This window comes from Scomber japonicus, chromosome 2 (genome assembly GCF_027409825.1).
Source record: "Scomber japonicus isolate fScoJap1 chromosome 2, fScoJap1.pri, whole genome shotgun sequence".
In the NCBI taxonomy this organism is placed as follows: domain Eukaryota; kingdom Metazoa; phylum Chordata; class Actinopteri; order Scombriformes; family Scombridae; genus Scomber; species Scomber japonicus.
Window position 1 is genome coordinate 35014644 of NC_070579.1, and position 16890 is coordinate 35031533.

At 40.2% G+C, this 16890-nt stretch overlaps 1 protein-coding gene across 2 annotated transcripts; it reads right to left on the bottom strand.

Annotated features, from left to right (window-relative positions):
* Positions 1 to 877: 877 nt before the first annotated feature.
* Positions 878 to 15630, bottom strand: LOC128368658 (phosphatidylinositol 5-phosphate 4-kinase type-2 beta). 2 transcript variants are annotated; one of them, XM_053329526.1, is made up of 10 exons: positions 14975 to 15630; positions 11113 to 11210; positions 9581 to 9677; positions 9343 to 9495; positions 8035 to 8181; positions 6754 to 6792; positions 6267 to 6380; positions 4514 to 4775; positions 3598 to 3701; positions 878 to 2279 (listed from the first exon to the last, which is right to left on the bottom strand). In XM_053329526.1, the coding sequence occupies exons 1-10, from the start codon at positions 15116 to 15118 to the stop codon at positions 2199 to 2201; spliced, it is 1239 nt and encodes a 412-aa protein (XP_053185501.1). In that variant the 5' UTR covers positions 15119 to 15630; the 3' UTR covers positions 878 to 2198. The 2 variants fall into 2 exon arrangements, with proteins under 2 accessions (XP_053185501.1, XP_053185494.1); XM_053329519.1 differs by having other exon boundaries at positions 4481 to 4775.
* Positions 15631 to 16890: the final 1260 nt, after the last annotated feature.

Genomic DNA, 16890 nt, shown 5'->3' on the forward strand with positions numbered 1-16890 from the left:
TCAAGTGTGTAAGAGTGTATGGTGGCCTCGTGAAAAATGTGGAAGTCCCTCTTTAAAGCCAGTGTTTAGTTTGTCCATTTTGGGCTACTGTAGAAACGTGGTGGTCCAACATTACCACTTCCTATGTAGATATTAATGGCTCATTCTATGGTAATAAAAATGTTCAGGTGATTATAACAAACTTATGACTACTATATTCCATTTCTGCCAAATCTGTTCTGCTACATGCCACTAAATTCAACATACTTGCACCTTTAATGTCACCTGATAGTTCTGCTTTGGTTCACCTGCCAGCTTTTTCTGGAGTTTTCAGCCACATCTCACTGTCTTCCTCAATGGATGGAGTTTGCTCAGTCGTCATGGAGATAGTTCAATTATCCTCACATGACACAGGTACACTTCTTTAAAAGTCACAGCACTTTTTCCAAGGGTCTGGGTCAGTGGTCACCAACCCTACTCCTGTATGTTTTAGGTATCTCCCCACATCTGATTTTAATTATTAACTTGTTATCAAGCCCTTGACAAGCTTTAGCTGTTTGATAACGAACTACTAATTAGAATCAGGTATGTTAGAGTGGCGAGATACCTAAAACAAGCAGGAGCAAGGTTGGTGACCACTGATCTAGAACGAGCTTTCACACTCAGTTCACGGTGATGTCGAGTATTCCTCCAGTTTAACGAAAAATAAAATCCTACAGCACTCAAACACACCACGAAGCCAAGCAAAAACACATCTTACCAAAAATATACAAGGAGGTTGGGATTCATATATTTAACTGAAATAACTGCTTCGTCATGCTTTAAACACAACAACACCAACTGAAAACGACGAACAAACAGCCAGTTGAAAAGAAATAAGTGCAGCCAAACCACAAAGACAAGATAAAACTCCCTTTAATATGCAATGAATCATTTTTCAAGTAACCTTTTTTTTCTTTTCTAATGTCTGTCGGTAACAAAACAATACTGTATACAAACACAAAATTGCTACATTAATGTAAACAAGATATAAAAATGATTCTTATGGTAATAAAACAAGTATTTGCTGCAGAATTCCCCTTTTTTATGTGATTTTTTTTTGTTGTTTTTTTCTGTTTTTTCTTCTCAGACCGACCTCCACCAAGCTCACGGTTAAAAATTCCAAAAATATTCAAAAACAATATGGCAACGTAACATTCAAACACCAAATTTTTTTCTTGATTTTTTTTCTCTGTTTTTAACACTCAGATGCTAAGTTTCAGTGGTTTGATGTTTCAACTTACTGGTGGAGTCTCATGTACACATCAGCCATGCATTTTTGATATTGCATTCATTTTTTACGTAATTACACCTTTATATAGTCATGTGTTTAATCCTGTTGTTCCAATTTGTCAGCAGTACTTTTTATCACTATTGTTATTATCATCTTTTGTTGATATTGAGAGAGAGAGAGAGAGAAGCCTGATGGCGACTGTTTGTCATGCATTGACCATTCTGCATCGGTGCGAGTTTGTCTACATCTGCGTGTGTGTGTGTGTGTGTGTGTGTGAGAGAGAGAGAGAGAGTGTGTGTGTGTGTGTGTCTAAAAGAAATCATAAGAACAACGACGACATGAACAGAAAACCCGAAGAGACTTTTTACTAAAACGGACTGTTAAACTGCTGAAGCGGACACACTCGTCGTTCAAGGCATTAGTGAGACAGTTCCCGTGCTGGCGTGATGTGTAACAAGGTGGGTTGAGGAGGAAGAAGAAGAGGAGGAGGAGGAGGAGTGAGAGGAGGAGGAATTTAAAAAAAGACAAAACAAAAAAAAGGAGAGGAAGAGTTATCAGGGTGTTGTTCCAAATTCAGTGAGGGTGTGTCAGGAGTTTTCATTGCAGTGGATGAAGGAGCCAAGAAGGTGGTAGTTGGAGGTGGGCAAGGAGAAACGGGGAGGGGGGTCATTGCTTTATCTGTATATATATGTGTGTGTGTGTGTGGGACAGTGTAACAGCCTCTAAGCATCCTTTCCTTGCCAGACTTGTCCTGGCTGTTAGAAGGATACTGGTAGTTTTAGGGGGAGTAAGGGAGAGGGGGGGGGTTGGGTTGAGATATGGTGGACCTATACTGAGGTGATGGAGGGAAAGGGAAGAAATAAGTGCGTGGCATCTGACAGATCTATGACAGGAAAAAGTGACTGGCTGGACCGGGCGATGGGGGGGAAGGGGGAGAGAGATGAGTCTATGACAAGATGTTGGACATGAACTCGTAGAATCGTTTGGAGTACTGCTCCGGGTTCACCGTCGAGATCTCCGCCCCCGCCTGATAAAACCAGAAAGGAAAAGAAGTGAGATGCAGCCTGAAGATATGAATTATACACAGTGACATAAAACAGAGAAAAGAGACTGGCTGGCGTTTGTGCTCTAAAGACTTGCATGATTAATCGATTATCACGATCTTATCTTTTGAAAATTGCCTGATCATTTCAGGACTTGATTAAAGTTAAAAGAGTTGAGACAGATTAATGTGTTGTGCAGCCATCACTGGCAGTAAACGCAGAGATGCTTGGGTCTTAAAACACCAGTGTGAATTTGGATATGATGGTACAGGCTTTGGGAAAAAAACTACATTATTAAAAGGGTGGGTTCAGTTTTTCACATCTGTCAGTCAGTCAGTAGCCCCAATTTCTTGCTGTAATCATTCCTCATATTCATACTGACCATTAGAAGATCCCTTCAGCTTCAGCTATCCAAATGATATTCAAAATATATTTTAATGTTAGTCTTTTTAGTGCCAAAGTCCCTCTTTTTGTTACTATACTTCCACCACAGCTCGACATGGAAAAGAGGGAATTTAATGCTAAAAAGACTCTAAATGTGTCAGATATCCACCTGATATGACTAACTCACACTGCTGAAGCCTCATATAAGTTTCACATCTACTTAACTATGTGGATTTTGTCCCATTCCTCCTGTTCATACATTTTGAAGGCATCTTTTAATTGTCAGTAGAACAGGAGGACACCTCTTTACTGTTCACATGGACACCTGACTGCTGGTTTATGAGTCTTTGATAAATTGTGAACATGTCCTTTAATGTTCTTGTCGGGCTTGTACTGTAAAACCCTTGTTGGCATAACCTTCAACTTATAATTAAACACGTACAAACTTGTAATCCATGTTTTCCTTAATTGTGATCAGATGGGATATGTCATGTAAAAAAAAATCTGAAACATGAGACTCAATTAGTGAAATCTCCGCTCTACTTAGAGTCTCTTAACACCAGAGGCAGACTGTTTCTGTGTTTAGAAGCTGCTGCTCAGATTGCGTCAGGATGCAAGCGAGTAGATTTAACGGAGATGAGTCAAAGTGAGATTGATTTTGTGGAGCAGGGGCTTATAGATTTTGCTTTTCTGTTTTTTCCCAAAGTTGGAGCTCATTGCTAGAGCAGCTGATAACAGCACAGCCCAATTAGTGCACTTTTACAGATTTGCAGGTGAAGAGATGCCCAGCAATCAGGTAGAATGGGCTACTTCATTAAGCTTGTTTTCTTCCACTCTGAACACAGATCCGTCTATATATCTCTGTATCTTCTGCCTCTTTTATGTGCAGTAACAAGATGATGTCGTCCTGAGACTCACCCCATGTTTCACAGTTTTGGCAGCATGTGCAGCTTTTTTCTTAGCGTCATAGTGCGTGAGGATGTCGATGATAGCCATGAAGTATACCTCCTTCTTCACAGCACCTGGTAGAGAACAACACATCACAGTTAACACTCTACTGCTACTGTCTGAACACAATGGCAAAAATGCTGCTTTAAATGTTAAAGATGCAATATACGAGATTCAAACCCTACTAGATGTTGCATTAGAGTGCCTGCATCTCAGAATAAACTCAATAAAGTTGTGTAATTGAATTTTTTAATAATGATAAGACAGTTTCTTGCATCCTCCACCTCATCAGTCCCTCTTTTTTCACCTCGTTTATCAATGTCATCACGTTTATCAGGTTTTTTTAAAGAAAGCTGCCGTGACTTTTAGTTTGTAGTGACGGCTAAAGGCACCTAAACAACGAGGTCATGCATGTAAAATTACAGATGAGACAAGACTAGATAATACTTCATTTATATGCGCACTTGCCACCAACTGGACTGATTATCCTCAGTGTAATCTGTCAAAATGATGGACAACCTTCAGATTTTTCCATTATTGTTTTAATAATTCTGTCAGTGATGGATTCGGTTAACGTGACCTCTGATGCTGATTGAATATGAATCTACCATTTAGCTGCAATATGAGAAACTTAGTGACCAAGCCACCATGTTGAAAATGGACACTGGACGACATGGAGGCCAGCTAGAGGCTCAGATAACAACACACACAGAGAGAGTGTGACTTTATTCTCTGCTCAGGACTCCATTACTTCACTATATCCTTACATAGCAACTCATTGTTTGCTGACTTCCAGCGGGGCTGAATATCGTATATATTGCACCTTTAAGTTTGGACTGCTCTTAAGTTTTACGTAAGTCAGACGGATGTGAAGGACGAGGCTCACTGTCGTTGCTCTTGATTGCGTAAACGTCCACAGAGGGGTCGAACTCTCCAGGGCCGAAGAATCCTCCGCAGTTGAGGGGGTTTCCGGGGCTGTCGGGTGGGGTGCCGAAGGAGCCCGTGAGCACGCCTCCGCCCATCCCGTCGTTCTCGTACTCCTCCTCGTCTCCAACGCCCTCCACGTCCATCTCCTCCTGCTCTGCCCGCTCCACGTCATGGATGCCCACCAGGAGACTGTAGTCCATGATCTTCAGGGTGGCCAGGAACTGACACACACACACACACACACACACACAAAGAAAAACACTCTTCAGTGTCTTGTTGCATGTTTTGGTTTCTCAGACAGATGGTCAGTACAGCTGAATTTAAAATACTTTGAAATATCTTTTTGTCATGATTGATATATTAAAAAAATACCACACGTATTCAAATTAACATTTTAAATCTATAAAATATACAGTAAAAAACGGTATAGGACGCACCTTTAACGCAACATTTTTTCATTTAAAAGTGGGTTGCATCTAATACACCGGTGAGTCCTATTCACCAGTAAAATACAGAGAGAGGTGGGATCTGGATATGATTATAGGTATGTAAAAGGCTGTCCAATATTAAGAACAATAATAATAATAACTTTAGACATAATGATGTGAGGGTCCACACTAAAGAACTATAATGTCCTATAAATAGCGGTGTCAGGCACGCGCTGCGCTCCAGCTGTTTCAGCAGCTAATGAAAATAGACTACTGATGACCTGTTAATGCTGAGAAATGGTTGTGTGTTGATTAGAAATATTTTGGGACACTAGTTGCTGTGATGTTTCAGTATTTACAGACCAGACTGATGTTGAAGCATTAATTGCAAAAGCGCGACTTGGGTGCAGTAGTCTATTTGCACACAGTGACGGCTCTGATGAAGAGTTTCTGGGACTGAAGTGAGCATACAGGTACACACTGTATTAAATGTGTAAAGTTACCGTGTTCTTTTAAAAGGTTTAATTGAAACTCCTAATCTTCCTAAGCCTAATCCGAACCCGGTCTGAGTTAATATACCTGTCATAATAAATCATTACCGGACCATTAACCATCAACCTGAGACACCGTTTCAGGTGTAATATGTGTGTTTTGATTGTGTTTCAAATAAATGTAAACTGAAAAAGTTTAGGAGTATAAACATATGAGTTAATAAATGAATAACTACCGGTGCATTAAAATAAACCCGTCTTTAATAGAAAAGCATTTTTCCAGCATGACACCCCCAATAATAGACTGCATCTTATATACCTGTGCATCTTATATACCAGTTTTTACGGTAAATCAAACAGCAGTCCTAACAGAGTGTGGACTACTACTGCTGATATGATCCCTGAGTTTGGTTACAATACCAAGTGGAGATATTTGTTTTATACTAGGAGGAAATTTTCTTTCATTTAACAAATTAACTTTTGTTTAAAAAAAATAAAATCTAAAACTGGCAAATTCAGCAACTTCAGAAGAATAAGAATCCCAACTTTCTGTACTCAACAGTTTCACATGTAAAACTGAATAAGAGTTGCTCAGATGGAGTTTGATATCTGTCAATCAATATTATCTGCAGATACTGACCTAGCATCAGCCCCTTAGATAGAGGTTTTAGCTGTGAGGTCCTGACCAGAGAAGCTCAGTGACAGGTCTATGGTTTAAATCAAAGTGGTCTAAAATATTTTCAATGGACGTAAAAGGGCCCATCAAATTTGAAAGCCTGCACGTGTTTCTTACCTCTACGTCACGTTTTAGCTTTTCCAAAAAGTACTTCTTGTTGTCGTCTCCTATCTGCAGCTTCTGGCCTTCATTCAGGAAGTCGTTGTCTTTAAAAGTGGGGAGTTCTTTAGCCTGAGGACAGGGGACAGATGTTAGACTATCAAACAGCAGAAGGAAAAACTCTTTAATATTTAATGTCTAACTCAAGTTTCCCAAAAAAATCAGAATTTGAGAGTGCATCATCAGAATAACAGAGTAATACACACACACACACACACACACACACACACACACACACACACACACACACACACACACACACACACAGACACACACACACACACACAGACATCATGAGAGCACAAGGTAGCACTAGAATACATCTGCTTACTTCTAACTACTTCATTTAGCTTTCATTTGACAAGTTAGCGTCTGGGGTGAGATGAGGGTGCTTATTTTTGTCGCAACCTGTCAGCAGTCGTCACGGCACATAAATAAAACGCACCTTCTCCTTGTCGCTGGCTTCCCTTGAGACCGTAGAACCCTAAAAAACGAAGAAAAATGAGAATTAAAAATAAATCTAATTGAAAGGCAGCCGAGGACACATGAAAGGCTTTGTGAGCATGTCGCTGCTTATCCTTAGACAGCGCTTTTTAAAACTGTCAATATTAGGAAGCGAGGGTTGTTGTTCTCTAGAGAATACTTGGCAGATGAAGAGGCATATGCTCGGAAGATTTTCTTTTTGGGTGGGATGGGGGGGGGGGCTCTGTTAACAGCTACTGGCAAGGAAACTGTACAACTGATGCTTTATAAACACAGTTCTCAGTTTATATCAATATCTACTGCAAATTTTATCACCAGATAATGAACTCTTTCTTTTTCCAAGAACAGCTGCACACAGCTGCTGTAGATTTCCTCCTTCAAATGAAAAACCTCTCAAAAATAAACTGAACATTTTAAATATACAAAAAAGCTTTTGATGAGAGTCAGAAACATAAATCAAACTATGACATAGACCTATAGAGTTATTTACATTTAATTCCATATAAGCTACAGCACTTGCTTCTGCAGTCTCCACTCAGGACGTACACAGTGAGGAATGGAGGACACTACTTGTTTAGCCAATGTGACATAAATAGCCTCTTAGCTGCTAATGTGAAGTGTGGCAATATTGATGATAAGTTGATAATTATTGTGACAGGCCTACTACGACCACAATAAAAATCAAAGTGGTGCATGCACATTAGTTTCGGTATTTAAACACTTTTAACATTAAATGGAAAAACGATGGCGAAAGCTCGACTTGAATCCAGTAATGAAACCCAAGACGAGTCCTAATAAACGTACAAACGGAAGCAAACACTACAAACACAGACGTAATCATACATGTAAGAGTGTGTGCAGCAACGTTGGCTCACTTTCATTATAAGGGTGAAGGCAGGATGGAATAAGGAATTTAAAGGTTGAAGTAGGGTTGCAAATTTCAGATCATTATCTTAATTGATTAATGGACGTGTTGAAAAACGTTAGGCAACACAAACTGCACGTTCTCTCATAATAACAGTGTTTTTAAAGCCCAGGCGTTGTCCATAATCCATCAAATCTATGGAAAATGAAAAATTCGTAATGCTCTGACTCCCTTTTAAATCGAATTAATGCTGCCAGTAACAAATCAGTGCTGTCAGTTATAGGGAGATGATGTCCTTGCATCATTTCTATCCTCCCACCTTTATTTCAGACAGTGTAACAGTCACATATCACGGTTTGCACAGCGGGCCAAACACACCTTCAGGTCATATTTGCGATGTACGGTGAGGCGATGGCTGAATACATTCCGGGTCACCACCATGTACGTCTCCACACCGTCCACTGTTAGCCTGTACATGCCCAGGAACTGAGGGAGCAGCGTGTTGCCATGACACTCCACTATAAACTGCAGACAATCAAGGGAGGAGAGGAGAGGAGAAGAGAGAGATGTTAACTGGAAGTGTGGGAGTGAAGAATCAAGTATACAGTATGAAGACTGATTAAAGCTCTACAGTCTTATCGTTTCTGCAGTGCTGCATCATTTCACATACATGTTCAACTCAAGATTCTTATGAAGGACGCAGATTTTAAATTGTTTTTTACAGACTGGTGCTTCTGAATTTCTACATATCTAAATTTCTCTATATCTATTTCTGCTGTTAAGGTCTACCGACTTGTCATAGGAACTCAGTTTCAAATCTCTTCTTAAAACACATTTACAGATAATTGTCCTGCCTTCAAGCTACAGTCTGCAATTACTTCTTTGATTTCATTTATGAGTGATTTGTTTTTTGTTGTTTTGCCTTTATTTTTCTGGTCTCAGTCTATGCTCTGCTCTTATGTTTGTAAAGGTGCTATATATGGGTCAGTGATAAATAAGGGTTGACAAGATGAGCAATTCCAAAATATCTTAAAAAATAGTTTTAAAAGCAGCATCAGGTTTGTTAAAATGTATATTTAGTATTTTTGTTGGTTGTATATCATTTGAAATGACATTTGCACCATTTTTTACTAAAAGTAAGACTGAATGCTCCCGAAAATGTCAAATGGTGTAACCACAAAAGAATGATAAATATTAAATATTGTATCACCTACAGTGTATTAAAGTGTTCTTATACTAATAATGTAAATGTTTCCTGATCTCCATGATCCTCCAGATTAAATGTAATATTTAGAACAATAGTATTCCATTATCTTTATTTAATATAAAAGTTATAATGTAAGATCATGCCAAACTAGTTGATATGGTGTTTTATTGAGAATGAAGTTGAATTATTTGGTATAAAGTTTTTATGATTACACCACTTAGACATTTTTGCCATAACCCTCTAATATATTCTCTCTAAATGGATTAAAAACAGAAATGTGATGCTGGGTCCACAAAAAAAGAATGTGTCTATTTTCACATTTTAACCCCTTTACATTTAAACTAAACCACAGACACAAACATCACTGACCCGTATATAAAGTTATTATAATAAAGTTCTGCTGAAGGTACTGAGACAAAATGACTCTACAAAGTGTCTACTCTATCTGGCTCTATGTGTTGCCAGAGCTCCTCCAGTACCTGGTGGTATTTCTTTAGGATGTTGTGCATCTCGGCGATGTCCTCACTGGACACGGTTTTGATTACAAAGCGGTGGTCATAGCTGGACAGGAAGCGGTTGCCGAAACGACCCTGGGAGTCGCTGTTGAGTGGGGCGCTCCTCGTCAGAGAGTTCTGTACAAATACATCCAGGTTCAGAATACAAACTTCACAAGCTCTTTCACCTTTGCATTAACAGTTGTAGTCTTAAATGTCTCACCTGGTAGTCCTGGTCGTCGATGCAGAACCTCTCCCTCAGGTTTCTGAACACCATGGGACAGTATTCTTTGAACTTAAAGCGACTAGGCAGGTTTTCTCTGAGGGAGAGGAGAGACGGAGAGTCAGCACACAACAAACAGCAGCTCAGAGGCTCGTTACTGGAGGAACTAGCAGACGCTGAAGTTTGCTTGTAAATAAAGGTTTGCTTGCTTATTGTTGTTGGGATTTATTTCCCCTGCGCTTTAAATCCAGCGCAGACGATAATACAGATCAGAGCTGACATTTACAGCTACCTGCTCCTCCCATCCATGCATTTATTCTGCTTGTCTTTGGGTGCTGCTACCGCTTCACGGGATGAGCGGAGAGACAGCAAAGCAAACGTTGAGCTTTTTTATCAACACCTCATGTAGATTCAGCTTTACAAAGAAAACAGTGAATTTACAGTATATAAATATACATATAAGTTTTATTTTGACTCTGTCTATTCAGGACATCCTGTATTCCTGGCAGGTTAAGAAATACAAAAAAACCTTTGATTTCAAAAGAACTAAAAACAGCAAAGCAAAAAGTATTATCAAGATGACACAGAGCTGTGATTCACATTCAAATCAAAGTTTTACTGTGGTGAAAACTGTGATTTTGGATGCAAATTGAAATTCCTTTGAGTTATAAATATAAGCTCTGTGTCAAGCTGCTAACTGTTCTGATTTACTGTTAAACTTTGTGATGGTACGTTCATTCTTTGTGTCTTTAGTTGGATGAAATTGATTCCATATGCTACTATAAATGCAGAATGTCCAATCAAATGTCATACAGCAGCTCCTTATCACATTCTATAATGATACAATGGTTTTATGTGTGCTTATTACATAGTTTGATGGTATCTGATCTGATCACTACTCTTTCTTTATGTGGACAGAAATCATTCCATAGAACTAGCTGGAAAAGTGGCTCAACCATCTTCAGCTTATCTGCAGGTGCATCACTCAAACAACTCAAATGAGATGGCTGGATTGTGTGTTTGTGTGTGTATTATCTGTCTAAAGAGGAACATGATAATAAACAGATGTAATTCACAGCTGAACAGGAACAAGAGGTTGAAATGAATCAACAGCTTCATGATGAACACTTGAATGTACTTTTTATTTGAGTGTTTTCATTATTTTGTCCACACTGCTTCATGTCCTGTGCTGCTACTTTCCTCCATGAGGGCTGATTTGAATTGCAAAGCTGCTCAGTTACAGACTGCTGTGAGTGAACGTGACCTCTGACCCTCCACTGACATTCATTCTGAATACAGCTAATAGAAAAAGATGAGTAGTAGATGTTAAAGGCACAGTCTGTCTTTTTTAGCTCATAAATGATTGATACATTCACACACACACACACACACATATATATATCAAGAGAGTTTGAGCAAAGGTGTAAAGTAATCCTGTCAGTGATTTTTTGGTAGTGACAGCAGGTGAGGTGACACTTGGACTACAGATTGTGCTTTTAACAGACTGCGTGCATAATCTGCAATGTACCTACTTGTTAAATAGGTGGTTGTCCACTTTGATCTTACTGTAGGCTTTAAAGTCATCTGGCATCAGCATTACTGGTACAGGCACATTACTTAACTCGTTAATCTGAAGGAGAAGGAGAGAGAGAGAGAGAATAAAAAGAGAAGGAGAGACATCAGATAAGAGGAATAAGGATGACAGGCTGTACAGTTATTTAGGAAGCAAAAGACATTAAAACAGCAATATTAGATGTAGCAGTTTAGACTAAAGTGTTGAACAGTGTCAGACAAAGAAATAAACTTTGAATCTCATGAAAAACAAAAACAAGCATCTCATTTTACCCTCAAATTACATATATGGGTCAGTGATGTTTTTTGTGTCCATGTGGTTTAGTCAAATTTAAAGGGTCAAAATGTGAAAATAAGCAAATAAACAACTTGCACACATTGTTTTTTTGTGGACCCAGCATCAAATTTCTGCTTTTAATCCATTTTGAGAGTATATATTAGAGGGTTATGGCAAAAATGTCTAAGTGGTGTAACCATAAAAACTTTGTACCAAATAATTCAACAAAAGAGTAAATTCTCAATAAAACACCATATCAACTAGTTTAACATGATCTTACATGCAGACTGTAGCTTGAGGGCAGGAAAAGTGTGTGTACTAAATAATAAGCTGCTCCTCTTCATGTCTTTTAAATTGCCCCACAGGGACAAATAAAGTGTATCAACTTGATTGGCATGATATTACATTATAACTTTTTATATTAAATAAAAGTAATGGAATACTATTGTTCTAAATATTACATTATACATTATATTTACTACTAAATGTACATTTGAACAAACCTGATGCTGACATTTTTAAAGATATTTTTGAATTGCTCATCTTGCCAACCCTTATTTGTCACTGACCCATATATATATTTACATATGCTGAAAAATGAACTTGATTTTAGAAAACCCGTTATGGTGAGTTTTGTGCCACTTGAACGTATTATCTCAAATCTCTGCATGTTTACCGCCACCGATCACTAACAGTGAGGAGCAAAGAACGTGCAGACTGTTCTTCTTCTTCTTCTTCTCGCCGTTGCTAAGCTCCCAGACATTGATCTTATCTCCTGACACGCATCCAGAGTAAAAAGCTCACGCTGACGGACCCCGGACAAAAAAAACAAAACAAACTCCTATCAAGTAAACAGCCTAACAGAGGAAATTGGGAGGAAAGATAGAAGAAGATAACAGCCACTCTACTCCAGAGGAGGGGGGGGGGGGATTGAGTCATACAGCCTTTAAGGAAGTGCAGAGTACAACAGCAACACACTACACAGTCCCAGTGATGCTGTTTGCTCATTTAATCCTGATTTTTCTCTGATGTCGAAAGGCAAATGAGACTCCTGATGATGTATTAATGTGGTGCAACAGCTGCTCGGGACAATACGTCTTTCAACCAACTTACACTTTTAGCGTGTCTAAACAGCCAAACACAATAGAAACGACCTCTCATTCCACACGGCTGACGTTTGTATGATACAAGCAAGATTTTTAATGAGGCTTGCAAAAAGTAAACAGTGAAGTCAGGTGATGAAGCTTCCGGTTGCTTTTTAGTGAACTCAAAAAGTGAGCATGACAATATGTGGCTGCCTGGGTATGTATGTGAGAATTTGGCAACCATTGATAGACTGATCCTCATAAAGTCAGACATGCTTTTATCTACTTTCAGCTTGACTGCTGCAACTACTGCACTTTATTCAGGAATCAGCCAGAGCTCCATTCAAAGTCTCCAGCTGGTTCAAAATGCTGCTGCTCGTCTCATTTTATTATTATTACACTAGAGCCCCTCTCCCACCTTTCTGAGTGTGACTCCATATGAAATAAGCAACACTTACTTATGAACCATCTCTGTGTTTGTAACCCTAACTCAGTGTAGTAAGACTTTTATTTTTGTGTAACTTCCTGTTTTTCCATTTTGGATTGTTGTGCAACTGTTTTATATGTTTGAAAAAAACAATAAAACATGTCATTAAAAAACAAACAAAACAGAAGTTAAGTGGAATGAAATCATACGCTGTGTTTGTGTTTGTGACTCAAAGTTTCTTTACGAGGCGTGCCTTCAAGTGGAATACAAACATTCCCGACAAGACCCGACTTGGCGGTTATTTGCTGACAATCAAATGCATTGATGTTTGTGTGGGTTTCTGGGGAGTGTGTGTGTGTGGGGGGGGATTAACAGCATCAAACAGGTCGGTGTAGAACATGGTCTAAACACCATGTTGGAAGCTGAGGCTGGGGCTCGATTAAATATGCATTCGACTTGTGACTGGAAGGAAAAAGCTTTGATGAGAGAGAGAGAGAGAGAGAGAAAGAGGGAGAGAGAGAGGCCCCCCGTTTGATGTCTTCGACCAGCTTCCCACCCACACCTCAAATCACAGAGCCTGCGTGCTGCACCCACACGCCCACTGCCAAAGTTCACCCACCCAATATCTGGAGATGCTGCAGCGATAACCATATCATTAGCCCGGCTCCTTAATTACTCAAATCGTGTGGCATCGCATCCCAATGTGTCCTTTTCGTTGAAGAGCCAAGCAAGTGTTCCATCTTAGAGGAATCAGCTTGGGTTTAATGCTCACCTGCCTGCACGCAAGTTGGCACACAAACCTACCTCCACTCTCACGGTGTCAGATCTGCTGTGGCTGTTGTCACAGTCAGCAGTTGTTGATGAAGACTATTTGACCTAAGTGTCAGCTTACTACTCAAATACTGTCACTGGATCACAATGCGCTCCTTTAATGACACGAGAGAACCAAAAATAAAAGGCTGGGAGACAAATCACACCTAACTGAGGCAGCTGGACGTCTCAAAGCAGATTAAAAGATGCTCATTCAGAGCTAATTCAGAAAGTTTCAGCTCTGGCCAAAGTTCTCTGTCACACCTGAGAGGTTGCTGACAAAACAGCTTTATTGCACATTAGGCAGGAAATCAAAACTGCTGGTGCAAAAAAAAAAAGAAAGAAAGAAAAAAACACTCCATCCATCAGCTGCTGTCCCTTCACTGGGCTTTTCATAGCCAACACAGTGGAGGCTGAGCCAAAAGTGAATGTGATATATTTTTCCTTACTCTATTTATAGTGGAAATGAAGTGATGGAATCAATTGGGAGCAACTGGATGCAAGACATAGAGTATAGAGGGGCTGTGACAGAAAGAAAGAAAGACAGAAAGATAGAAAGAAAGAAAGAAAGAAAGCTAGGGGCAGGTTTATTTTAAAACAACAGGCAGACAGCTGTGGAGCTCAACATCAGTGTAACCCACCCCTCTCCTCCACCCATCTACTCCATGCCTGCAGCTGCTCACGACTTGGCTCCCAAACACTTCCATAAGATCTATGATTTATGAAGACACATTGTTTTGGTTGGTGCGCTGAGTATGGGGATGGGGATGGGGAAGGGGAAATGCACAACCTGCCTCACACACACACACACACATTCCTCCTCCTCCTTCTTTTTTATTTCTCAGTTAAAGACAATCACTCCCGCAGCTGCTGCAGAGTTTGACAGACACATTTAAATCCCTGCAGGGACGCTTGAGCCACAGCGAGTTAGCTAAAAGCAGCAGTGGTAGCTCCAAGAACTATAAGACAAAAACCACCAGCTTAGGATGTAAGCAAGACAGCCTGGAGGTTTTCTACCAAAGCACGCCACCAAACACTTCGCCGGATATCCATGACATGATAATTTCATGGATAATTACACGGCGGGCTGACAAAATATCAAAAAGCTAGCTTGACAGATGAGGGCAGCTGGCTAACGCGCTAGCTACCGAAGCTAAATGAAAACAGCAGCATATAAACAAACCGCTTCAGCGCTCGGCACAAGACATTTAACATGTATTTACCGTATGGTTGACACCCCACATTAAAACGCTGAGAATGGGCTCGCTCGCACGGAATAGTTTCACTTTCTGTCCTATAAAATGCTTCTTTTTCGTCTTGGTTTTGCTGGCGCTGACGGGCGCAGCGCTGGAGCAGTTGGATGACATGTCTGCGGGGTTGAGTGGAAACGCAAGACGGCACCTTCGCTTGTCGCTCACGGCCTCTACACCAAAGACGACTCAATTGAAAGTTAAGAGCGGGGTTTAAAAAAAAAATCTATAAGTGCATCGTGCTCGTCGTCCACCTCGCAGCGAGTCTCTGGGTAGGGTTCAATGTCTCGTTTGGGAGTCAGCGGTGGAGCATTTTTGCGCTGTCACCACCCTTCCTCCTCCCGAACAGGCCGCGGCCGAGTCCAGAGCTCAGCTAGCCGGCCATCAGGCTCTACAGGGCGGCCTCTCTCCTGTCAGATAAGCCGGAGCGGTCCAACACACTCGCCGGGACAGCTCCTCTCCTTTTCCCCCCTTTGAAAGTCCGCAACTCCCCCGGAAAAAGTGCCGTGATGCTGTTTTACTTGTTGGTGGTGTGTAATCCCATCATGATGCGCCCCAGATTGTTGTCAGTCACTAAAAAGCAGCGCTGCGTTCAGTGTCTCCTCAAGATGGCGTCCCTGCTTGCGCTTCCTCGCAGTCAACAGCGCCTCCAGCAGGCCGCCCGAGGGAACTGCAGGGATTCCCACACACTTCTCCACTGCTTTAGTTTGGATCAGGACCTGCATCACCCAGAGGGCATGATGTCTGCAGGGCAATAGCAGCAATTACTTTTTTAGTCTCCCTGCACTCCCACTGTTTAGTTATATTCCAAGTAAAGTTTGATTTAAGATAAGATAAAATGTATCTTTATTGATCCCCTTGGGAGAAATTAAAATTGACACAGTGGGGAAAAGTAGTAGCATAAGGGTGAAAGTGATCAAATAAAATACTATATACAGTAAACAATTTCTTTGTACATAAATATGCAATATATAAATGTGCAATATGCAGAAGTTCCTGAGATTATATAGCCTATATGTATGCAATGTTCCTGGGATTTACATAGTGAGGTGCAATGTTCCAACATGAAGGTATAAATGCTATTTGAAAACTGTGCACACACCACCATCAGTATAATTCTGATGGGAAAACACTGTCTTTAAAGCTCCCCTCCACTCAAATATGTGTTTTTCTTCTTGTTCATACAGTTGGATATTTGAGCTTCACTGTGCCGAATGATGTACATGCAGCGTGACACTAGAAGGCTGTTATCACATTAGTCTGCTGGAAGTGGAACATTTCTGTGCTCATTGAAATATCTGATTTTTAGCAGCTCCGAGCAGGATTTGTGACATCACGACCCATTTCCAAAAATTTAAATAAAATTAGGAATTCCCCTTAAAAAAACACCAACTTTAAAGGCACTACTTCTCTGAATTTACCCATGAAACTCATTTTGCATTTTATAGAGAAGATAGGGTATGTATAGGAGTACTGCTGTGAGACTGTGAAAACATATAATGTCTTCTGTGGCTCTGGTGGAGCTTTTAAAGCCTGAGAAAATAACTCTGTTGACATCATCAGGGTTATTTAGGACTGAGCTTGGAGACTACAGTAAGCCTGCATTAAACACCATGGATTTGGAGTTGGACAGATACAGGCATTTGTCAGGCAGAGTCTAACTAACAGATGTTGGTTTATTATAGGAGGGGTGAGATACAGTGTGATTGAAGCTTGACCAATATTATGAACTAAAAGAAAGGATATCTCAACTGCTGCTGCTTTGATTGTGACTCTTCAAATCATAGCTGTAATGCCCTTTAGTTGTTTGTATGATGTTCAAAGGCAACTCATAGGAATATCATCTCCATTACCATGAATTTTTCCTTCCCTTTTGAGAAATGGACCAT